This window comes from Panthera onca, chromosome B2 (genome assembly GCF_046562875.1).
Source record: "Panthera onca isolate mPanOnc1 chromosome B2, mPanOnc1 haplotype 2, whole genome shotgun sequence".
NCBI lineage: Eukaryota > Metazoa > Chordata > Mammalia > Carnivora > Felidae > Panthera > Panthera onca.
Window position 1 is genome coordinate 108,768,809 of NC_138343.1, and position 25,167 is coordinate 108,793,975.

General features: G+C 37.1%; 1 protein-coding gene and 1 long non-coding RNA gene across 4 annotated transcripts in view; one reads left to right on the forward strand and one right to left on the reverse strand.

The window, feature by feature from the left end:
- Nucleotides 1–862, reverse strand: part of TBC1D32 (TBC1 domain family member 32) — a 200,708-nt gene extending 199,846 nt beyond the window's left edge. For both annotated transcript variants that reach the window (XM_060616533.3, XM_078447256.2), the window contains exons 1-2: nt 731–862; nt 392–549 (exon numbers count right to left, since the gene is read on the reverse strand). In XM_060616533.3, the coding sequence (XP_060472516.3) occupies nt 392–546 (155 nt within the window). In that variant the 5' untranslated portion in view covers nt 547–549; nt 731–862. The remainder of the gene's footprint in view (nt 1–391; nt 550–730) is intronic.
- LOC132667583 (uncharacterized) overlaps nt 854–25,167 on the forward strand; it is a 47,316-nt gene continuing 23,002 nt past the window's right edge. The window contains exons 1-4 of one of the 2 annotated variants that reach the window (XR_009605245.2): nt 854–968; nt 1,104–1,250; nt 2,258–2,364; nt 17,098–17,196. This is a non-coding gene — a long non-coding RNA (uncharacterized LOC132667583). The remainder of the gene's footprint in view (nt 969–1,103; nt 1,251–2,257; nt 2,365–17,097; nt 17,197–25,167) is intronic. The other variant, XR_009605246.2, reaches the window with a different exon arrangement.

The window sequence follows — 25,167 nt, forward strand, 5'->3', positions numbered from 1 at the left end:
AGATCAGCCAAGGAACAGAGATCTTGGGAATTCATTGCTTTAAGCCAATGTGACAGGCACAGTGACAAGAATCCTTTGAAATAACAGAATTCCTCTTAGAAAAACATGAACAATTTTCAATTATTGTTACTGTGTTGCCCATGAGGAAAAACGAAGAATTAGGATATGTTGGTTGTGGCAGCAGAAACACAAAGGAGACAGAAGCTTTGGAAAGTAAGTAAAGAATAAAGAATACATAAATTCGATATTTGTGTAAATAAACGAAAAAAAAATGAACCTCAAACTTGGGCGCTATGTTAACAACAATAATCAAATGAACATTCTTTAACTACACTTTGACCCTTTCTGGATCAGCTGGTTTGTTTGCTTAAGACATCAAAAGCTATTTTACTTGTGAAAATTTTCATCAGTTTCCTCCAGATGTAAGAGGATTTCCTCGGCGCACTCCAGAGAGGGGGCACCCGTGATCTTCTCTTTTACGCTCTGGAACAACTGCCTCAGCATCGTCTGCATCACCACCTCGTCCTCGCCAGAGAAATGGGCCATCCTCTGCAAGAATCAAACACCCACGCCCATTACTCCAGGTCGGCGCCAATGCCGCGCACTGCGCACGCGCACTCCCACCCCACCCAGGCCAGTGCGCTACGCCGTTCCCCGGGAGACCGCGGCAAGCGCTTGGGGGTGGGTCCTCGGCTGCCTGCGCGTCTTTCCGGGAAACAAGTCACCTTACTTTGGGGAAGCACGGGTCCTCAAGGACCCCCCTTATGTACTTGTCGTTGCCGGCCTTCCGTACGAACAGAGTTCAAGTTGTCACCGCTAACCGCAAAAAAGACAGCCCGGAAGGTTTTGATGGGTGGGCCTGACGGCGGGACGTCTGCGGTACGTGTGACGTCATCACGTTGACGTGACTTCCTGAGTGGGAGGGAGTGCCCCTTGGAGACCTGCCCGGCGGCTAAGTGAAGTTTCAGGTGTGCTCGCTGTCCCTCACCATGTGCTTGTAGAAGGGAGGGAATGGAGAACGAAGAGTCAGAATTCAGTAAAAGTGAAACTGAAAGTAGCTTGAAAAGTTTTTAACTACGTGAATGGTTGTTTTTCTCTAACAGCCAACATCTGTTGACTCCTACTCCTTAACCAAGCACCTTGCTAGGAACTATGAGAAGATGCCCTCATAATCAGACAGACACACCCCAAAAAATCAACGTTTACACCGTTAAGTGTGATTAAGTGTTAACGTTAGAGAAATGCTCCAGGTAGGTGTTGTGGAAACCAATCCCCTTTTAACCCAATAGAAGAGGCAAGGAAAGAAGCGAAGAAAGAGGCATTAACATTCAGGTGCTCGAGTTGGTAGGCTGGAAGGAGGAGGTGAAGAGGCTACAGAAGCAAATCGGCCACAATTGAAAGGGTCATATTTGGCACGTTTACAGGAGAGAGATTAATCTTGGAAGTAGCAGGACACAGTTGGATTCCATAGTGACACCATGAGATATGTATATGAGGATCACTGTGCAGGAAGATGCAGTGTATTATAATAATAGACCTTCATCCAGTTTCCAACCCAGATAAATCCTCAGACCATGGTCATGTACAAGCTAAGGAGCCAACCAACGAAGTTTAGAATCAGATCCTGGTGTCTATGGAATAGTCAGTCCCAAGCCATTGATGGGTGGTTTAATGTAGATAAATTCTACTTTATCTGGCTTAAATTTTACTCTCCTGGTAACATCCAATATTCTTCACATGTTAGCCAGGATCAGTGATTCCTTTGATGTCTATGCTGTTACTTCCAAGAGTAGAAGTATGATATATCCTTGCCAACTCTGACAGCATGTTTCTTAGTAAAATGAATGCTTAATCTTGATTGTCTCACTACTGCATTAGGAAAGAAACATACTAGCAGAGTAAACAAACTGTATTTGTCAGTGAAGCTATCTAGTATTATATGTGCATGTGTATGTGTGTGCACATTCGTAGAATCACGAGCAATGCAACCAGCTCCATGTTCAGATTAACACAGATGAGTTGTACTGGCACCTCAAACATCAAGATTAACATAGCTATTAGTCGTGGGATTTTTCTGAAATGTAAGCTATTACTGTTAAAATTCAGAGCAAAAAAATAATAGCTTTATTTTATTTAGTTGTTGCATTCCTAGAAAATTCAGTGTGTTAAAACTGTGCCAAATATTTTTATATAAATGGAATTAGTTCCTACACTCAAATACATATCAAGAGTTTTTTCATCTACTTTGCATGTCCAGCAGGATCATTGAAAGTCATAAGGAACCAGAACAATTCTTTTGTGTGGGAGATTGTCCTGTGTGTAATTCCAGATGTTCAGCATCCATAGCTCACACTACAAATGCCAGTAAGTACCATCTAATCATGTGATAACAAAATGTCCCCACATATTTATAAAATGCCTTCTTGGGAAACAGGGATGATTTGAACCACAGATTGAGAACCACTGTTCCAAAGGATATAACTTAGGAGAAAGAAAAACAACCTTAATAGAATACCTGAGATGCAAGAAGGAAAGATAGCCAAACAGCAAGTGAGTATAGTAATGTATTTAAGCAAATCTCAATAAATATTGTCTGTGTAAAATAATAATAATCTATAATATTCTAATTTGTGAATGTATAAATTCATAGCCCTAAAATACTGTAAACAACCATGTATAAGTAGGAAGTGTAATGATAGGTTGAAGTATTCTGAAATTCTTATATTTTTCTTTTTTTTTAATGTTTACTTATTTTTGAGAGAGAGAGAGAGAGAGAGAGAGCAAGGGAGGGGCAGAGAGAAAGGGGACAGAGGATCTGAAGCGAGCTCCGTGCTGAGAGCAAAGACTCCGATGTGCGGCTCAAACTCATGAACCAAGAGATCATGATCTGAGCCAAGGAAACTTAACCAACTGAGCCACCCAGGTGCCCTTATATTCTTCTAAATGGAGTTTAAGATATTGAACTTGGTCATATGGGCATGGTAAAATTTCAAATGTAACCATTATAAAATTAGAAATATAGAATTTAAATTCAAAAAATGGAAGGAAAAAATGAAATACGTAGAGAAAAGCAGAAGCCTCAATCAATTAAAAAAAGTCAAGAAAGAAAACAGAAGCATAAGAAAAATAGGAAAAATTAAAATGTACAAAGAAAAATGATAGAAAAAGTCCAAAATACTGATACATTTAAATAAACTTAGCCCTTCTCTTATAGGAACTGTCAGACTGGATTTTAAAATAACCAACTATATGCTATTTATCAAAACCCTAAAAACAGAAAAGTTAGAACCAAAAAGGTGGGGAAATATAAACCAGATGAATATTATCTAAAAGAAAGCTGTTGAAGCTATATTTGTGTCAGCAAAAATACAACTTAAGAAAAAGATGTTAGGGACATAGCATGCCACTTCACAAACATTATTTAGTTCAATGGAAGATAAAATTTTGAACTTTAAGTAAGCAAAATTCTTAATCTCTCCAAGAGTCTTTAATATTTTCCAGAGAAGGTTTCTGCACGTGTCCTTATAAAATATCCTTGAATAGGAAGCACTTCGAAATTGAATACCTAAGATCTATTTTTTTAGGTTTGGTTTTTCAGATTGTTAAGGAACAAAGAAAACACAATTGCTTCAGCAAAGTTTGCATGTATGAAGAACTGAGATATCATTTGTTATTGTTAAAGATGCAAAAACCTCTCAAGGTATCAAAAAACGGTTGTAGCAAACTAATTACCTTGTTGTCCATACTATAATAACCCTATCATTTTTATGACTCAGTTTGTCTCTTTCTTTATCATCTCTGCTTCTACTGCTTCTGACCATCTTTCTTAAAGCCACCTGCATTAAAATTCCCTAAGACTCTACAGGATGCCTTGATGCACAGCCCTGTAAAACAAAGCATTTATTCCTTCATATCCTTGGAGCATTGACTGCTAATATTTTACATCTGAGTCCCTTTTCAGGCATTGCCCTGGAAAAAGGAAGTGGTCATGCTCAAAGTTATGCTCTCTACCTGAGGAAGGCTCATGTATGATGACTGGTCACTGTGGTATCTAATGGGCCATCCTTTTTGTCTCAATTGGAACAACTCTGAAGCACCTCAGTCTCAAAACTTCTCAGATGATTCCTGAAGCCTCTGTTCTGAGGGCATTACAGTTGAACTTATTTCTAATTTTGCCTCCTAAACTTCTACCAGATATTGTCTCCAAGAATACACACTAATAAATCTACTACATAAAAATCTCAGATTCTTGGAGTCTGTTTCCAAAGGAATGCTATCAACTACAGAACCTAACTTGATCAATTAGATATTATCCCATTATCCAATACATATTGTTCCTAATAGAATGAGTTTCTGATGATGGCATAAACTGCTGGTCTTCCTTGTACCTGTGGAATTTTGCCAAGGCACTGATGTTGTTCCAAACATACATGGCCACAGTAGCAATGTTAATTACCTAAAACATGGTTTTTATATGTTTGCTTTAACTAGACTATGGGCATAGAAGGTGCTTTAACTAGACTGTGGGCATAGAAAGTGCTTAGAACTCATGGACTTGCAATAAGATAAAAGACTAACCGAGGCCTGCAATTTGAGGACAGTGTTCAGTAACTACAGAGTATTAATATCATTGTTGCCCATTTCCACAGCTCTGAATTGAATATTTTCATAGAACTTGGTCAGATTCAACTTATATAGTCTAATAAGAAAGTAAAGTATTTCAAATTTTCTAAGTCTTGAAATTGGTTCTTTTTTCCTCCGGACAATAAATCAGAGTGAAATGAGAATATAAACTTATAACATCATTATTAAAGCCTTCTCTATATCTGGGATTTCCCATTTCAGAGTGGACTTTGCTTTTCCCCAGAGGGATATTGTCATTTGATATGAAAACCAAAGTCTTACTGATGAAAAATTCTTCCAAAAGTCTCACATGGCATTTGGCCATTTACCCAAAGTGTAAGTGTTTTAGAATGAGGATATTCTCCAATGTCTGAATAAAGAATTTGAATTAGTATAGGTATCTATTTTTCCCTTTATACAAAGTTCATGTACTGATCCCACCTAACTTGGCCTGAGGAATATTCTGATTTGGCTTCTGAGCTATGGCCCTATCCTGTCTATCAATTCTTCTTTTAACAGTATGTGAGCAAGACAAGAAGCTCACTCTTCTGAAAGCAAGGTTACAATACATTCACTCTCAAGTATAACTGAATTTTGCTTTTGAAGATTTGATTTAATACAGCTTTTAAGTACTTTACTCAACTCTGTGTTTTAAGAGCATATTACCAGCCCACAGCCAGAAGTCTTTTTATATAAGAATGGTAGATGAGTGGGGCACTTGGGTGGCTCAGTCGGTAAAGTGTCCGACTTTGGCTCAGGTCATGATCTCACGGTTTGTGAGTTTGAGCCCTGCATCGGGTTCTGTGCTGACAGCTCAGAGCCTGGAGCCTGCTTCGGATTCTGTGTCTCCCTCTCTCTCTTCCCCTCCCCTGTTCACACTCTGTCTCTCCCTTTCTCTAAAAATAAACATAAAAATTAAAAAAAAATGGTAGATGAATTACTCTAAGTCATTCCTATAAATATATGGCATATGTTTATAGGAATCGTACCTGTTAATAGAGTAACATGCAGTCATTTTCAGACTTGGTCTCAAACTTCAAAGTCCACGTATGTCTTGTATTTAGGTTACAATATAAGCCACTGTAAAGAAATGGGGGGGGGAGCAAAAATATAGTAGTGAAAGAAAGAAAGAAAGAAAAGAAAAGAAAAGAAAAGAAAAGAAAAGAAAAGAAAAGAAGAGGAAGGAAGGAAGGAAGGAAGGAAAGCAGGCTTATTTACCTCTTACGTTGCTATCTAAATATAGTAGTTCCCAGGCTAGTAGAGCAGCTTTGACATCATCAACAAGAATTTTTCATCTTTGGACCCAAGGTGGCTTCTCTACCTTCATGACCACACCTGTTTCTCAGCCAGTAGAGAAGAGAAATGGGCAAGGGCATCACCAGAAAGTGTCATAAATCACTTCTATTTACATCTCATTAGCCAAGATTCAGTTACATGAACACTGGTAGCTGCAGCAAAGCTAAGAAATGAAGTCTTGGCCTGGATAAGAAAAACTAGGATCTTCAGTTACAAAGAGAAGAAAGGAGAATGGGTGTTGGTGGATAGCTAGCAGTCTCTGCCACATATTGCTATGGTAATACTGTCCTGACTTTCCAAGTTGTATACATTTTTAGTAAAGGGATAAATCAGTCATGATTCAGGTCAGGAAACAGAAAACCACTGTAGGTATTTTAAGAAACGCAGGTATTTAGGAGTTTACAAAAATACTAGAAAGGCAAGAGAAGACTTTAATCTGAGACTCCAGAAATTCTTAGAGCACTACAAAACTGAGCCTGCAATAGAAATATTACTTCTGAGCTACCATGGAACTATTGAATTTGTGAACACAAAGTGACAGCCAAATTCAGGGATAGGAGACGTAAGTCTGGAAGCCTCTGCAATCAGCAGAAATATCCATCTAATCCCAGAGCCATTTACTGGGCACTCAAATATGGCCACCATCTCCAATGAAGTTGTTTCAAACACATAGGAAGCTGGAGATAAGATCATGAAATACTACTACAGAAAATGTCACATTTCTAAGACCATGTTTACCACCGTATATATAACCGAGACAAGACATAAAACATCTACCTTCCAATTTGTGCAAGTGCACTTAATTGCCGAACCTAACGCACATCCAGAACACAAGGTGCAAAGGAGTCTAAAAATGTCATTGATAGTGCAACAACTTTTATAGAATAGAAAGGCACAGTAGGAATGTGGGTTTGAAGATGATCAAGTCAATCTACAGTACCCACTACTGTGGCAAATAACACCATATATTCTGGAAAAGAAGTTGATCAGCCATGGACACTGCTGATCAAGAACCCAGTTTAAACTTCCACAACTGACTGACTGCTTGAATATTTTTTGTACTTATTCAACTAGTCAGATTCTGCCTATAAGTCATAAACTTTCACCTTTGACATTGATGTCTCATCTTCTTACATACCTATAACTACCTACTTTTAAAAATTATTTTAGGGGCACCTGGGTGGCTCAGTCGGTTAAGTGTCCGACTTGGGCTCAGGTCATGATCTCACGGTTTGTGAGTTCGAGTCCTGCGTCAGGCTCTGTGCTGACAGCTCAGAGCCTGAAGCCTGCTTCAGATTCTGTGTCTCCCTCTCTCTGCCCCTCCCCTGCTTATGCTCTTTCTCTCTCTGTCTCAAAAAATAAATAAATAATTTTAAAAAATTATTTTAGAGTATGCTAAACAAATAATGCATTATATCATTCATAGAGTATTCATAATTCTTTGCTTTTATTGGTTTTAGAGTTCAGCATATAATTTCATGTTCATAGACATGTTTAAAACCAAGAAATATTAAGCTAATATAGTGAAAATAAGGTCAGTCAGTTCTGACTGGTACTGTTCTGTCAATAAAAGCATTTCTTTCAAATAAATGTATAATCCTAAAAGAAAGAATACTAAAAACCAAATGAAATGTAACTTATTACTACATAGTACTATTTATAGTTTTATATAAGAATGAGAGCTATTACATATTTCTAAGGTTCTTTTTGTTATACCAAACACTATTTTAAACAATTCAAACAATCCTTAATTGGTGTGTTTATATAGTATAACTGAAAGCTCAAACCCAAATAGTTATAAAATGATATTACTTGATACCCAACTTGAACTAGTAATTAATTTCAAGGTTCATGCATTCTCTGATTAGTCCAGGTATACCAGTGCTCATTTGGGAAACAAGTTTGAGGAATCTTTGTGTAATTAATTCTCAAAAATATACAGTCATCTAGATTATTAGAGACCAAGATTGTATGGAATATCACAAGAGTAAAACTTTATCCTACAGATAATGGCTCCATTGAAATTTTTTTAGCAAAGATAATATAATTGATACATTTTTTTTTTTTTTTTTTTTTTTACTGTCTAAAATCCTATACCCTGTCACAAATTTGGGGGAAGTAGCCGATTGTGCCTCTCATTAAAAAATAAAAATCCAGGGGCACCTGGGTGGCTCAGTCGGTTAAGCGTCCGACTTTGGCTCAGGTCATGATCTCACAGTTTGTGAGTTCGAGCCCCGCGTCGGGCTCTGTGCTGACAGGTCAGAGCCTGGAGCCTGCTTCAGATTCTGTGTCTCCTCTCTCTCTCTGCCCCTACCCCGCTTGTGCTTTCTCTCTCAAAAATAAATAAACATTAAAAAAATTTTTTTTAATCCTTTTTTAAAGTTGATATATTATTGACGTATAACATTGTATTCACTTTATGTGTCTCTCATTACTGAAGCCACATGAGGAAGATGCTCCCTTTCTCAACCCCAAACAGACATAGGCAGGTGACACAGCCTGAACCAATCAGTGCTAAAATGTGTATTTTGTTGGTAATACATGGAGGAGCATCTGGGTGGCTCAGTCAGTTAAGCAGTTAAGCACCTGACTCTTGATTTTGGCTCAGGTCATGATCTCACCATTCTTCAGATGGAGCCCTGTGTCAGGCTCTGCACTGTCAGCACAGGGCTTGCTTGGGATTCTCTCTCCCCCTCTCTCTCTGCACCTTTCCTGCTCACTCTCTGCCCCTCTCCTGCTCACTCTGTCTCTCTCAAAATAAATAAATAAATATTAAAAAGATACAGTGGAAAAGCTTGCTATCTTCTCTGCCTACCTCTCCTAATCATAGGTTGCTACAGGGATTTTTTTTTAATTACGCAACATGCACATATCACAAATGATATTTCAAATGACAAAAAGTAAGTGGGAAACCATGGGAAAGAAAGATCAAAACTAAAACATTGATCATAAAGCATCAAATACATTAGTAGAATAACCATTGTCAGTTTCTAACTTATAAAAACCATCTCACCTCAAGATGGCAGTAATATGCAATGACTATTACACAAATTTTAATAACAAAAAGTTTTATTGAAATTCCAAGACCCACAGTATATAATCAAATGCAAAATAAATATTAACTAGCCATCCAGCTAAATTTTATATCACTGTAAACTTTTAATAAGATTGCTAATCCTTAATATTGCTTTCCTTTGAGATTTTTTAAAGTGCAAAGAATAGCCAATAATGTTACAACCAAGAAGTAATTTATAAAGTACTTCTCTGAATATTAAAAAATTCAAATTAGTGATATAATAAAATATTAAACTGAAGAAATTAAAATGTTATGTAATAATGAGTAATAGGACATAAGAAAAAAATCTACAGCAACACTGGCAATCAAAATAATTGCGAGCTTGGGGAACCTGGGTGGCTCAGTAGGCTAAGTGTCTGACTTTGGTTCAGGTCATGATCTCACAGTTTGTGAGTTTGAGCCCCACATGGGACTCTGTGCTGACATCTCAGAGCCTGGAGACTGCTTTAGATTCTGTGTCTCCCTCTCTCTCTGCCCTTCCTCTGCTAGCACTCTCTCTCTCTCTTTCCCTCTCTCAAAAATATATAAACCTTAAAAAAAACTTTTTTTTAATTGTGAGCTAAAACAAGGTAACCATCTTAAATCTATAAAATTAGCATAGTTTTAGAGCTTACACATATTTAGCATTTAGTAATATGCAATGAGATGATTACTCTTTTATGGTAATCTTTTATAGTAATCTCTTTTATTAGTATAAAAAGGCAAAATCTTCTTGGAAACGAAACTGGCAATATGTACCAAGAACCTTTTTTAAATGTTTACTTATTTATTTTGAGAAAGAGAGAGAACGAGAGTGTATGTGTGTGCATGTGCATGCGTGCAGGGGAGGAGCAGAGTGAGAGGGAGAGAGAGAATCCCAAGCAGGCTCCATGCTCAGTGTGGAGCTGGACACAGGGCTCAATCTCAAGACTGTAACATCATGACCTGAGCAAAATCAAGAGTCAGACGCTTAACTGACTGAGCTATCCAGGCACACAGTAGCAAGAACTTTTGAATCAGTAATTCCATTTCTAGGAATCTACTCCAAAAATCAGAGATGTAGTTGATGGTTTTATTATAAGGATGTTTACAGACAAGTTATTTGTGTTCTTAAGAAATAGGAAAAACCCCTAAATATTTCATAATATGCTGAAGGTTAAATAAATTACCGTGCAGCCATATATTATTAATGTCAGCCATTTTAAAAAAATGTGTCCTGGGGCCCCTTGGTGGCTCAGTCAGTTGAGCGTTGGACTTCGGCTCAGGTCATGATCTTGTGGTTCATGAGTTTGAGCCCCGCATCGGGCTCTGTGCTGACAGCTCAGAGCCTGGAGCCTGCTTCAGATTCTGTGTCTCCCTCTCTCTCTGCTCCTCCCCCACTCACACTGTGTCTCTGTCTCTCTCTCAAAAATAAATAAAACATTAAAAAAATAAAATAAAATAAGTGTCTGTGAATGTTTAATAACAGGGGAAATGCTGACATTTTAAGTGGAAAAGTTTGAACCTAAAATATATATATTCACTCAATATTTATTGTCTAAAATGTGCAATGCATATTATGTCCTAGGCAATACATACACACTTATTTGACAATTATGAGTGAAAATTTCCTCTACCATTATTGTGATATTAGTATATATAATGCTAGACCTAACAAAACTTTAGTACAGGAATAGTAGAAGTACACTAAATCCTGATGCACAATAGAAGAAAGAAGCCAATGTATTATCTCTAACATTGATAAGTTGGTAAAATAATGGCATGGTTGTGTTATACTGAATCAATGAGAAAATTATCAGGACAATTAAAAACAAACATTTGAATATGGTTGCCTCTGAGAAGTTGAAACTGGAATGGACTTGGCGCAGCAATGAGGTGGAAAGGCTTGCTTTTGGTTATAAGTCCCACTATACTATTTGATTTTTATTAATGTATATTTATACTTTCATTTTATAAACAGAATGCCCTTTTAAAAGTCAGTGGTACTTGGACCCCAATAAACAGTAATCCCCTTTCCCACCCAAGACCAGAACTGAGAGGTACACATAGGGGTCAAATAGCTAGGGATAAAATATCAACTTAATTAAAAGTTTAATTGAAGGGGGCACCTGGCTGGCTCAATCGGTAGAGCATGTGACTCTTGATCTTGGGGTTGTGAGTTCAAGCCCCATGTTGGATCTAGAGATTACTTAAAAATAAAAGTTTTTAGGGATGCCTGGGTGGCTCAGTTTGTTAAGCATCCAACTTCGGCTCAGGTCATGATCTCACAGTTTGTGGGTTCGAGCCCTGCTTTGGGCTGTGTGCTGACAGTCAGAGCCTGGATCCTGCTTCTTATTCTTTGTCTCCTTCCCTCTGTACCTTCCCCACTCATGCTCGCTCTCTCTCTCTCTCTCTTTCTCTCAAAAAAAAAAAAAGAAATTGAAAAATTAAATAAAAAAAGAAGAGGAAGAGTGGAATGAGTCAGAAGATAGAGCTCACCACACTCAGGCATCTGTACCTACAGAGACTTAATGATCCATGACTTTAAAATACCAAGTATACTATGATGACTCTCTAGCTTTTATCTCCAGCCCTGACATTTCACTTGAACTGTGGATTCTTATATACAACTGCCCATTGAACATTTCCATTCAGGTAGATAACTGTACTCTCACAATTTAACATTTCCAAATCCAACATTTGAAGATGCTCTGCCTCTCTTACTTCCTGAGTCTCTCCCCCATCTGAGTAAGTGACCCACCCTCATTTTCAGTTGCTCAGCCTAAAATTTTGAAATCATCCTTGACTCCTTTATTTGGTTACGTACCATAGTCAGGATATCAGGAAATGCTGCCAACTCCACTATCAAGCAAGTGCACAATCTGTCCACTTCTTACCATGTCCAGTGACACCATCCCAAGCCAAGACACCATCAATTCCCTCTCTGATTTCATCTCCATCTTGTTCGCCTCCATCCTCCCCTAGTCACTCTGATACCTACAGGCTTTCGTGCTATTCTTTTTTTTTTTTTTTTTTTTTAACGTTTATTTTTGAGACAGAGAGAGACAGAGAATGAACAGGGGAGGGTCAGAGAGAGAGGGAGACACAGAATCCGAAGCAGGCTCCAGGCTCCGAGCTGTCAGCACAGAGCCCGACACGGGGCTCGAACTCATGGACCGAGAGATCATGACCTGAGCTGAAGTCGGATGCTTAACCGTCTGAGCCACCCAGGTGCCTCTCTTTCGTGCTATTCTTAAAATACATTAAGCATTCTCTTATCTAAGGCCATTATGTTTTGGTTCCCCCTGGCTAGAATACACTTCCTTTCAAATACGCATGTAGCTGATTCTTTCACTTGCTTTTAGCTCTCTGCCCAAATATCAATAAAAACAGATAGATATCAGTAAAGAAAGATCTTTTACTGGCTACCTTATATTAAAATAATAAATTTAATACTCTTTCGCAGTCATTTTCACAAAGTTCTCTCCACTTTTTACAAAATCTGATTATTTCCTGAGCAGTGAATGATCATGCAAAAACTTTTCAATTCTCTCCTCTAAAAACTTTAATATTGATTTTTATACTCCTCCTTGGAATGTCATAGCTCTTTTACATTGGTGCCTGTATAGAAACGTCCGGTTTAACATCCAACTCCATTTTTTTATGTTATGCTTCTCTCACTGGAACTTTAGCTCTATAGAAGAAGAGACTTGATGTAAGTCTCCAGTACCCATAATACGGCCTGGCACATAACTTTCTGGAATATTTGTTCAATGAATGAATGAATTAATTAGTGAACATAGAAGAGAAGTGAGGAAATAATTTGGATAATGGTAAAGAGAAATATCAGAATAGCAGAACTGATTGATAGTCTGGAGTGAGACCCCAGTCTCCATCTTCCAAGAGATCAATTAGACAGATATCCATAAACAAAAACAGCTGTGGGGAAGTTCTGGTGTCCACTTTAGCAACATAGTGAAACAAAGAAAAACTGGGAATAACTACTCTAGAAGAAAAAGAAGACAGCCTTGTTTTGCCAGCATCATCCCATCCTCCAAGCTAGCATTGCTTAGGGCTAAGAGGAAATTTCCCAGCTAGTAGGAGTTCCCCTTACCAGGAAAGGAAAAGGAGGGTGAGCATCTAGCCTCCCTAGCCTCTGGGAGCACCACATGAAGGTCCTGTTTAGGCTTCCCCTCTCCCAGGCCCACAAAAAGCTGAGACATATAGAAACTAGAGACACAGCCTGGCACAAGAAAGAAAAGCAGGGGCTACCAGTAGTAGCCACACAGTGGGAGACACTGGTTCGCAGTGACCTGCTCTGCAGACTACGACAGCAGATTTCACTACTGAAGAAACTAATAGCACTGCTGCCATGGAGGACCCTTTGCAGTTTTCATTAGCTTTTGTCCCACAGGCATTTGTATTCACTAATGCCAGCCCCCCCACCCCCCCCCCCCCGCCGCTAGAGCCTGGAAACCACACTGACATCTAACCCAGGCCTCTGTAGCTGCCCTACCACAAGATGGTGGCCTAGACCCCTGCAGCTGACTTCTACCACCTTACGCGCTTTGGGGGCTAGTCCATCCAGCTGTGCACTTGTTCATTGCCAACCTGATACCTGTCATTAGCACACAGTGCACACAGCACTGCAGTGCACATGCCCAAGGGAGACTATACAGACATGGGAGAGCACTCCAATAGCCAGGGTCCCCACAACTGTTTGTGGGCCCAGATCAGGCCCTGTCTTCTGTCACCAGCCTGCACTACTGTACTTCAATGCCTACTCTCACCACTCTACTTCAACATACTACTGGAAGTTCTAACTGGAGCAATCAAACAAGAAAAAGAAATGGAAGGCATTCAAATTGGAAAGGCAGTAAAATTGTCTTTGTTTGCTGATGATATGATCTTTTATATCTAGAAAATTCTAAAGACTCCACTTTTGGTAGACTGTTAGAACTAATGAAGAAATTCGGTAAAGTTGCAAGCTATAAAATCAATATATAGAAGTTAGTTGTGTTCTTATACGCTAACAATAAAACATGTGAAAAAGCAATAAAGAAAAAAATCCCATTCACAATACCATCAAAAACAATTAATTAGGGATAAGTTTAAGCACACAAGTAAAAAATCTGTACACTGAAAACTGTAAGACTTGGATGAAAAAAAAATTGAAGACACGAGCAAATGGAAAGATACTCCATGTTCATGGATCAAAAGAATAGCCAAAGCAGTCATAAAAGAATGAATAAAGCTGAAGGCATAACACTTCCTGATTTCAAATTATATTACAAACATACAGTAATCAAAACAACATGGTACTAGCATAAAAATAGACAACATAGACCCGAGGAACAGAATCAAGAGCCTGGAAATAAACCCTTATGATACAGTCAACTAATATTTGGCAAAGGAGCCAAGAATACTCAATGTAGAAAAAAAATAGTCTCTCCAAAAAATGGCGTTGGGAAAACATAGAGTGATTTTTCTGAGATCTGAAGGAAACTGACAGATTTCCTAATTTTTTAAACTATGTCAAAAGTTTCTTTTAGCTTTTTTTGGATTTTTGTTGTAGAGTTTGGGGAAAAATTAATGACAGTTATATAAAAGTCCAAACCTCCCCAAAATGAGGCAGTTATTAGCTCCAAAAGGAAGTGTAACCATTGCACAATTAATGTCTCAGAAGTGAGCCATATGTGCACGGTAATAATACATAACTAGAGTCATAATGTGAAAACTGAAAGTTGATTTCACCAGAAATTATGATGTAAATATGGTAGATGAATGGATGGCAGTTGGTAAAAGGCAGTTAAATCCCCTGCTTTCACAGTAGGAAATCAATTTATAATGCTAAAATTTATAGAATGAGAAATAGGAATTTGAACAAAAGTTTTAGGAATATAGAAGTAAATTCTAAAAGAAGCTGACAGTTGAAAGTGGTTTATTCAGGAGAGAAGTTGTTTGGGAGTGAGGAGGAAATGAAGCAGTGGTCTACTTGCTACTTTTCATTAGAAGCCCTGTGTTACTATTTGGCTTTTAAATTATGTATATGTTTCACTTTGAAACATAAAAAATATGTTTGTGTAAGTGTATGACATGTTTGCTACAAGTACAGAAATTCACCAAAAGTAGATCAAGTGAAAACACACAAAGGCAACAGGGAAATTTCAAGCAAACAAATTTAGGACCCAAAGCCAGCTTTCAAAGTCTGGTCATTACTGCATAAGTTTTTTACTCTGTAGGACCACAAAGATCCTTCTCTCTACTTAGATTTATGTATTTGCTCCATTTTCCTCCTTGCAGATTGTTCTTAATTTCTCTTCTTCCCTTATGACTTCTGCTTGCTGTTTGCTCAGGCTCTCCAAAGAGCCAGTTCTGGCACTGACTTCACAAGAAGAATCCAGTAGGCACATTTTCGAAACCAATGTTTGGTCTGTGTCCCTTGGTTCAAATTCTAAACATTGAGACTGAATGATTAGGTCTAGATTCGGATTGTCTACCTATGATGGGATCACATGATATATAAATATGACCACCCAAGTCCATCACTTCAACAAGAGCCCTGAGATGGATACAATTTCAAAGAAGGGGCCACTATTGGAAAGTTATATAGACATACCTAGTCACCCAATCTGATTCCATGCTTACCAAACTATCTGCCAATTATTTTATACCTTGAAGTTTACCTACGGGAGAAACCAAGGCACTGGACTTTGGGACTTATATTTCTCTTTGAGAATTAATAAGTTGACTTCAACAATATAAGCAAGGAGAGAAGGAGAGAAGATAGATAGGGTATGTCTACAAAGAGGAAAAATTTTTAAATATACACCTGGAAGTACGGATAAAGAAAGAAAACTAGAAAAATACTTGACTTGCCATTCTTCAGGTTTGGTGCTTCATTATGAATTTCTTTCCAGGAGATTCTCCTGTGGCCTGTAGATATATGACATTTTTACTTGATCCACTTTGAATGAATTTCTAGTTTTTCAAATGGGGCTCATTGACAAAAAAAAAAATTAAAAATTTTAAAGCCTGAAACATTGTGTCAGACCCGAAAGTCAGACTGCAGTAAATTGTCCAAGGCTGGGCTGTCTTACAAGGTTTCTTGGTAGTCAGCCAACTTTAACTAACCTTCCTTGAGTCAATAATATTTATGGATTTGCTTATCCAAACAAAATATATTTAATAAAAAGCCTAAAGTAATATTTTTACTTGTGCAAAGAAACCTATATAAACCCTAAAGATTTTAATTAGCAGTAAAATATGAAATGTCGTCACTGAGTCTTTTTTCCTCAACTTTTTTTTTTTTTTTTACTCCAAGAAGAAGTGGTAGGAAGTGCATGGAAGTGGTTTGAGTAAAACTGTGACAAACCTAGCATTTTTAAATTTTACATACCACAAAGATAGTTATAGAATCCAAAATCTTATTACCTTTAATATGTCTTAGGTGTCATACTGGCTTCCTGTGTAGTTTTCTCTGAAGTGTGTTTACACTTTATTTCAAATGTCAAAACATAGACACAACAATGATGTTCATTGATTCCCACCATAACTGCAATTGACTGCAGTAGACATAAAAGAAAGAATGATTGCGTGGTATTGTAAGTTCTTGCATTCAAGAAATCTAAAACACATGGCATGTGGATGGAAAAAGGGGGCTTTTAAGAGACAAAATACAATGTTATTCACTTACGGAAAAATCAAGACCCCCGCAAAAAATACTAAAAAAAAAATACCTAAACTCACTAGTTTTAACTGTTTTTTTTTAAGAAAGCAAGCAAGCATAAAGTGAAATAAAATTTGTTCCCTCAAATGATTCTACCTAATGTTGCATAATTATTCAACCAATACTTCATTAGTTTTTCTCAACTAGACAGGTTGGGGAAGAATGTTAATAATTCATAATATCTTTGATAGAGTCTTTAAAATTCTCTACCTTGTCCAATAACCAGTCATATGGAAATATTTCACCTTCCAAGTTAGTAAACAAATGGAAAAGAAAAACATATTTTATGTGTTCTTCTGTTGCTTGTTAGTTAACCTATGTCTACCAAAAGTCTGGTCCTACTTTTTGATATCAAGGTAGTGCTTATTCATGGTAAAAATTTTAACGTTTGTTATTTCTTTTTCAACCACATTAGATAGACCTAAAGGAGGATTAGAATCCCAGTGAAGAAAGTACTCTGCTCTCAGCTACTTCATGGCATAGTTCAAAACAGGGCAGACACTCTCAGGAACCTGTGAGTAAACAGTAAATGGTGACCAGCATCCTGCCCCCATTACTCCATATCTTGCCATTTAATTTTCTGCAAAAACAAAACACATAATTTATCTTGGCAATTGAGAACTTGCAGTTGCTTCTCTCTACCTTATGTTGAATTCTTTGTTTCTCTTGGCCTTAAATATTACTAAAGAATAATTTCACATGGGTACAAAAAACAGCCAATAGAAAATTTTTTACTTGTATCCTGTGTACACTTTTATGGTAAGGGCCATAATGTAGCACAAAGTATATTCTGCACATGTCTTCAGAAGTTGCTAAATGTCAGTAACAGGAATTAAGGATAACCCTGCAGAATGAGTCTTAACATTATCTTAAAACCAGGCTAAAGGGATCAGAATTTTCTCTAAATCACTTGGATTTTATAATAGTGCTTAAATGAGAATTTGTCTTCCCACTCAACAACGTTAATTTTTTTCTGGGCCAACTTCTCACAGTTAAAGCACTACTTATATACTCACTATGCAAAATTGTTAAAATGTCGTTGTGATGGAAACAGAAGTTTATGCAGTGAAAAATTAAATGATTAATTTTTTCCCAACGGTCTAACACTTAGATCTACTTTAAACTATTTTCTACAGCAAAAAAAAGGCAAGATAAATATATATTTTTTGATACCTAGCTGTTAAGGCTTTGAATAAAGTGTGATAATGTGCAGCAAAAGTCAGATATGAGGTTAATGTTCAAAAGAGTGTCACTATTAATTGTGTAATTCTTTATTATTTTTAAGTTTTTATTTTAATTCCAGTTAAACATACAGTGCTAGATTAGCTTCGGGTACAGCTAATATTGTATTAGCTGTACAAGATGGTGATTCAAAAATTTCATAATTAACCCAGTGCTCATCACGACAAGTGCATTCCTTCATCTTCATTACCTATTTAACCCACACCCCATCCCTCTGGTAACCATCAGTTTGTTCTCTATAATTGAGTCTGTTTCTTGAGTTGTCTCTATTTTTTTTCCTTTGCCTCTTTTTCTCAAATCCCACATTTGAGTGAAATCATATGGTATTTGTGTTTCTCTGACTTACTTAGCATTATACTAACTCCATCCATGTAATTGCAAATGGCAAGATTCCATTCTTTTTTATGGTTGAGTAATATTTCATCATATATATAGCTATCTTTATCCATTCATCAGTCAAATAGACACTTGGCTGCTTCCATATCTTGGCTATTGTAAATAATGCTGTTATAATCATAGAGGTGCATGTATCCCTCTGAATTAGTGCTTTTGTATTCTTTCAGTAAATACCTAGTAGTATGACTGCTAGATCATGAAGTAATTCTTTTTTTAACTTTTTGAGGAACCTCCATACTGTTTTCCACAGTGGCTGTACCAGTTTGCATACTCACCAACAGTGCATGAGGTTTACTTTTTCTCCACATCCTTGCCAACACCTATGGTTTCTTGTACAGTTGATTTTAGCCATTCTGACAGGTTTAAGGTGATATCTCATTGTAGTTTTGATTTGTATTTCCCTGATAAGTGATGATAATCATCTTTTCATATGTCTGTTGGTGATTGTGTACTGTTTTATTTCAGAAGATCAATGTATTTCAGGAAAATGCCTCCCTATGAATAACAACATAGATCAGAACTTTCTTCTAAATATCCAAACCAATGCTCTGAGAGACTGTACTTGATTCTTCAATAAGCTGTTTGTAAATATGAACCAAACTAAGTATCAGTTCATCCCTAGGATGAAATACCTAGACTTGTTACATGAAACATATTTTCAACTACTGGTTTATCTTCATTTGAACCTCAAACCATTTTTCAAATTATTATACCATCTGTAACATATTTGAAAAATTATTCCTAACCTAAAAGCTGATTTGGGGGCGTATTTAGGCAGTAAGTAGTATAAAGCAATCAAACATTTTATCACTTGGTAATAACTTCATCTTCTATCGAATTATCCACTCCTGATTCTACTTTCTCGTGATGAAAGAACATATCAGCAATAAGCTATATCAGAGACACTGGAAAATAAATAAGATTTATTGAACTGAGTACTATTCAGTGTTGCTGTTCTGACCGTCCTTTTTTCTTTCTTGTTCGATAGAATGTTTCAAATTAGCAGAAATTCTTCCTTACTGAATTTAAAGAATCATTTGACAATGCTTTAAGTTCCCCATTCTCTCATTTTTGTTTCAACAAAATAAGATATAAAATGATCAGAGGTTGGGGTGCCCAGGTCGCTCAGCTAGTTGACCATCTGACTCTTAATTTTGGCTCAGGTCATGATCCCAGGGTCATGGGATTGAGCCCAGCCTCAGGCTCTGCACTATGTGGAGCCTGCGTAAGATTCTCTCTCTCTCCCTCTGCTCCTCTCCCCTGCTTGTGCACTCTCTGTCAAAATAAGTAAACTTTTTTAAATAAATAATGATAAAAATAAATAAATAAAATGATCAGAGATTCAAAAAGTGATTCAAAGATTCAAAAAGGGTAACTCTGCTAAATATTCTGATGCAACAGAATTTTATGATTATTTTTAACTTTTGGAAAGAAAGGATACTATCCAAAACACATGCTTAATTATACCACCACTAATATGTAACTACTTTAAGGTGTAATGAATTATTACTTTTTAATTAAAATTAATTGATCTTTATTTTTTCTAAAAATAGACTTCAGTCTTACAAAGCTTCCCATATGTCTAAAGAAGAATGATTTGCGCTGATAGCTACTTTTTCATAGTTATCTTGCCAGGTGAATGTAAACGCAAGCAATGGTTGAAAATAAATTCTAAAAATTTACATAAATGTATGTCCATATTATCATAACTTCTAATTTTTTCCTGTTTTACAACTCCATTTTTTGCAGAAAAAATATTAAAATACTTTCATATCCTCTTTCTTTCCTTGCCCACTGTAAATAATTCTCTTTTGCCTCTTAAATTCTTGGGTTTTTTTTGTGCAGATCAGGGTACCAGGTGAGGGAAGAATTGAAAGGAGTTTGGGCTAGTTAAATTGCTTTAGTTGGAAATGACAGAGTTGATTACAGAAGAAAAATATGGAAAAGGGAGAAATAAAGAAAAGGAGGGCAAGAAAGTTAAGGATCACTCTAAGGGGATATTTGGAGGAGTTCTGAAGATTACAATTTAGGGCAATCTGCTCTAACATGTGGTGCAGGACTCTAGAAAGATAAGTGGAAAAAAAGGATTTAAAGAAATTCTGTTGTGTATTATTACTGAAAGGTTTTTTTTATATCTTTGGAGAAGACATTGGTAAATTAAGTTGCTTTCCAAATATTTAGGGATGTTGTAATATGATTTTTATTTCTATGTTTGTTTTCTATATATACCATGTTCAGGATGATTTCAGAGTGAGAGCTATCAGATCCAGCTTTACATGGATTATAATTTAGATTATGCATTACTGCTCCACTAGTGGTAGATACTCAATCTGTAATTTCAAAGAAAATTAGTCTTATTTTTCAATTTCTTCCAAGTTTTGCTATAAGCTGTAACATATTAAACCAGATGATTAGGAAGTCTATATATTCTGTAGCTCCTATTTAGTTATAAGTACCAAATAGTTCATGAGTAATATTTAAAACCACACAAGTTAAAACTGATTATGGCATGATATATCCATAATAATGCATTACTAACATTTATTAAATGATTACTCTGTCCCAGGCTTTGTTCCAAGCAGCTGACATCATTAATTAATTTGAAATGTTCACTACAACTCTGTGATGTAGAAGTAGGTTTTCCTATTCCTATTTCCTATTCCTATTCCTATTCCTATTCCTATTCCTATTCCTATTCCTATTTTTCCAAAGAGGAAAAGATAAATAACATGCTCAGAGTCACACAACACCATTTGGTAGTTAGTAAGGCTGGATTCAAAACCAATCTTTGGGTATTTGAGTGGTCTGTTGGTTGAGTGTCCGACTCTTGATGTCAACTCAAGTCATGATCCCTGGATCATGATGCAGGATTGAGCCCTGCATCAAGCTCTGCACTGAGCACTGAGCGTGGAGCCTGATTAAGATTCTCTCTCTCTTCCCCGCCCCCCCGTCTCTCTCTCTCTCTCTCTCTGTCTCTCTCTCTCTCCCCCTCTGCCACTCTCCCCTGCTTGTGCTTCTCTTTCTCTAAAATTAAAGCAACAACAACACATTCTAGTTCCAGAGCCTGCCTTCTTTTTTTTAAATTTTTAAAAATCTTTATTTATTTTTGAGAGAGAGACAGAGTGTGAGCAGGGGAGGAGCAGAGAGAGAGGGAGACACAGAACCAAAGCAGGCCCCAGGCCCTGAGCTGTCAGCACAGAGCCCAATGCGGGGCTTGAACTCATGAACTGTGAGATCATGACCTGAACAGAAGTCAGACGCTCAACCGACTGAACCACCCAAGCACTCCCAGAGCCTGCCTTCTTAACCTCTGTATTATACTATCTCTTTAATCAAGGTTTATATTTCATCTATAAACTGTACAACATATTACTGGTAATCACTCAGATTGGAAAAAATGGAATATAAAGGCTTTTCATAATCAATAACAAAGGATACATAAGGAAATCATTTTCACACTATGAATTTCAAAACAATCTTATTCTCAATAATATAAATTTTGTGCTTTGTACTGTATTTTGCTTATGTTCTACCCTAATCCACGCATCTACCTGGCTTTCTGGATAGAACTGCCATTGTTACCACTACTGACTAATGCACACATAAATCTTGGTGTGACTTACTTAAGAAAAAGAAAAGCAAAGTCACTTTTTTTTGCATGTTTTTCTTAAGTGAGAGAAAAAGTAGTGTGTCAGGTTGTTTCATATTTATAAGGGAAAATATGACTAAGGGCTTCTAGGAACACTAGAGTCTGCTCAGGTATGGTACAGAAGGATAGAAGCTGTCTGCAGAGAAAGGTGATAAACTATGTATTATATATTGTAATTTATTTAACACACACCATATATATTTGGCAAAACTGATAAACACAAATCCTATTGTTGAATCTGGGTTGCTTCCTGAGAAAAGTTATATTATACTTCTTCATTGTTGCTCTAGGGACATAATAGGGTTGATAGATGTAAACCTTAGAGGTGCAGATAATCAGTTAAAATTCACTGTCATCTTAAAGAGAAATGCGTGTCACGGGAATGTGGAAATGGTCCCAGGAGGGCACTAATAGGGTCAGTATATGGACAAATATATCCAATGATCACCATGGTAACAACCCTGACAGGTCACACATGGAGTAATCTTTCCTTCATTATCTGAAATGATAATTCTCCTGGGGATGTCTTGTACTGAGGCATTACCAGGATTATCTCTGTAGGTGTTGAAATAAAATTACTACTTCTATAGGGAATTGCCTAGAAAATGACTTTCTCATGGAACAATCTAACTCACTTCAAAATATGGTATTTACAGGACTATTTTGAGACTAGTGAGAGCATTAGTAACCATTTTAAAAGAATCTTCCCAGAATCACCTAGATAGACTAGGCTGATTTCCCAACTATCCTACTGAGCACTTCCAGAGGACTCCTCAAATGTTGAATTTAAAACCCAGGAACTTTCAACATTTGGATGAGTCCATCCACAAAGCTGTTTGTGATTCTGACAATATTTTGTGGGATTTTTTGGTAAGTGATCTTTTTAGAGTGGAGAGATGAATGCCTTATGGGACACCTTCAAAAAAATCTCATTTGGGGAACTCAAAATATCTGCCACCACCATGTAATGATTTTTTTCCTTCCACATGAGAAGTAGGTGAGATTAATGGACTATGATTTTTGTCTGTTGTTCTTACTCAAAGAACTCTCAAGTTCCATGGCCCCATCCTAGTAAATAAGGCACTAACTCTGCTGGGGAAGAGAGTTTCTGGCAATGTGTAAATCCTAAGCTCAAAGCACCTTTATTGAGGCATCAGTCCAGTTTTTTCTGTTTCTATGAAGGATAAGGAGGAGCTTGGCTTCAGTGCCCCATATGAGGCCTGAGGATTATGAGTAGGTCTCACCATAGGCATATGTTTTCTTCCCTGGAGAAGGTAATAAAAGGGATTAGAACACCTTTACCCCTTCTGACATTAAACCAGTCCTGCTGGTAAAGGCTCTGCTCTAGGTGTTGAGCAAGCCATTTGTTATTCACTCCCATCTCTGAAAACTCCAAACCATGAAAAATTAAAGAATCCCACCTCTGGGGCACCTGGGTGGCTCAGTTAGTTGAGTGTCTGACTCTTAATTTTGGCTCAATTCATGACCTCACAGTTCATGATTTCGAGCCCCACATTGGGCTCTATACTGACAGCAGGGAGCCTGCTTGGAATCATCTCTCTCCCTCTCTCTGCGCCTCCCCCATGTATGTGCATGCTCTCTGTCTCTCTCAAAATAAATAAACACCAACAACAAAAAAGAATCCCACCTTTAAGCAGAGGGCAGGAACAGTGCAAACAATATCTTGATATGCTTATCACTGTGTTTGAGATAGAATAAAGGAACAATGAAAGTTTTTGGCTGATGCCTGTATTTTGAGGACTTTATTACTATTTTTCTCTTTGTGATATAACTGTTTGAACAAGAAGACCAACCCCAAATGGGCGTGTCTCTATTTTTGACAAGCCCTAGAACTGTACAGAAACCAGGTGACTAAAATTCTCCAAACATTGACCCCATGCAAATATAGATCTGGGGCGCCTGGGTGGCTCAGTCGGTTAAGCATATGACTCTTGATTTCAGCTCAGGTCATGATCTCATGGTTCGTGAGTTTGAGCCCTGTTGGGCTCTGTGCTGAGCATGGAGCCTGCTTGGGATTCTCTTTCTCCCTTTCTCTCTGCCCCTTCCCTTCTCTCTCTCTCTCTCTCTCAAAATAAATAAATAACTTAAAAATAGTATAGATCTGAGATATGATAAACAAACAAATAAACAAAAATTAACAAACTGAAAAGCAAGTGTAGAGGATCAGGCAAAAATGTGCTGACCTAATAACTCTAGAACTATCTGGAGTCTATCAGACTAAAGGCAAAAGAATCTGTACATAAGGACAATACTTAGTTGATAATTTTTTTTTTCTCCACGGCAGTGTAGGTTAGCAATTCTAATACTGCTATTCATGTGTGTTAGAACTGAAAAACTAAGATGGCAGATAGTGGGAGCCAGGTATCTTACCATTGGAGTGAGGTTTACAGATAAACAAGTGGAGGTGGTTAGAAGGATCCATGTGGTAAAGGATTAAAGCTGGAGACATCAGTATGAATTCAGGTTTAATTAAATATGGATTCAGATGGTTACATATAGAAATATTTATAGATGTATGTATGTATATACACAGGTTAGTATATATATATATATATATATATATATATATATATATATATATGTATTTCCTTGCTCTATCAGCTAAGGGGGTCTAGAAGCAATGATGCTTCAAAAGCAGAGAGCACATCTAGCAGGTAGATCTGGTTTCTGGGATCATTCTCCAGTTAAAAAAAGAAAAGAAAAAAAGAGGGATCCTTGGATAAAGAGCTGTTCCTGGGATTGGTGCAGGAAATACACAACATGAACTAGATCATCTTGTAGTGTTAGAAAGTAAGGAAGTGCTCAAAATAAAGCAACAACTCACAATGATGGGGATATGTCAAAGAGACATGGAAGCAAACTGAAGGAGCTCCCAATGAACAAAACTGGTACAATACAAGCAACAATATACAGCAGCATTGGATTAAAAGTCCATATAAAATAAATGCCTATGAGTCCATACTAATAGAAACTAATGATTGAATAAATAAATGGAGAAGAGACAAACCTCTCATATGGAAGAATTATAAATAATTTATGTAGATACTCTACTTTTGAGGAAATACAGCATAACTCCTACTCCTTAAGCGTGGGTTATGTATAGACAGTGACTTCTTTCCACAAATTACAATATGGGAAAGAAGAAGAAAAAGACTAACTTTGCAGTGAAGAAACCTA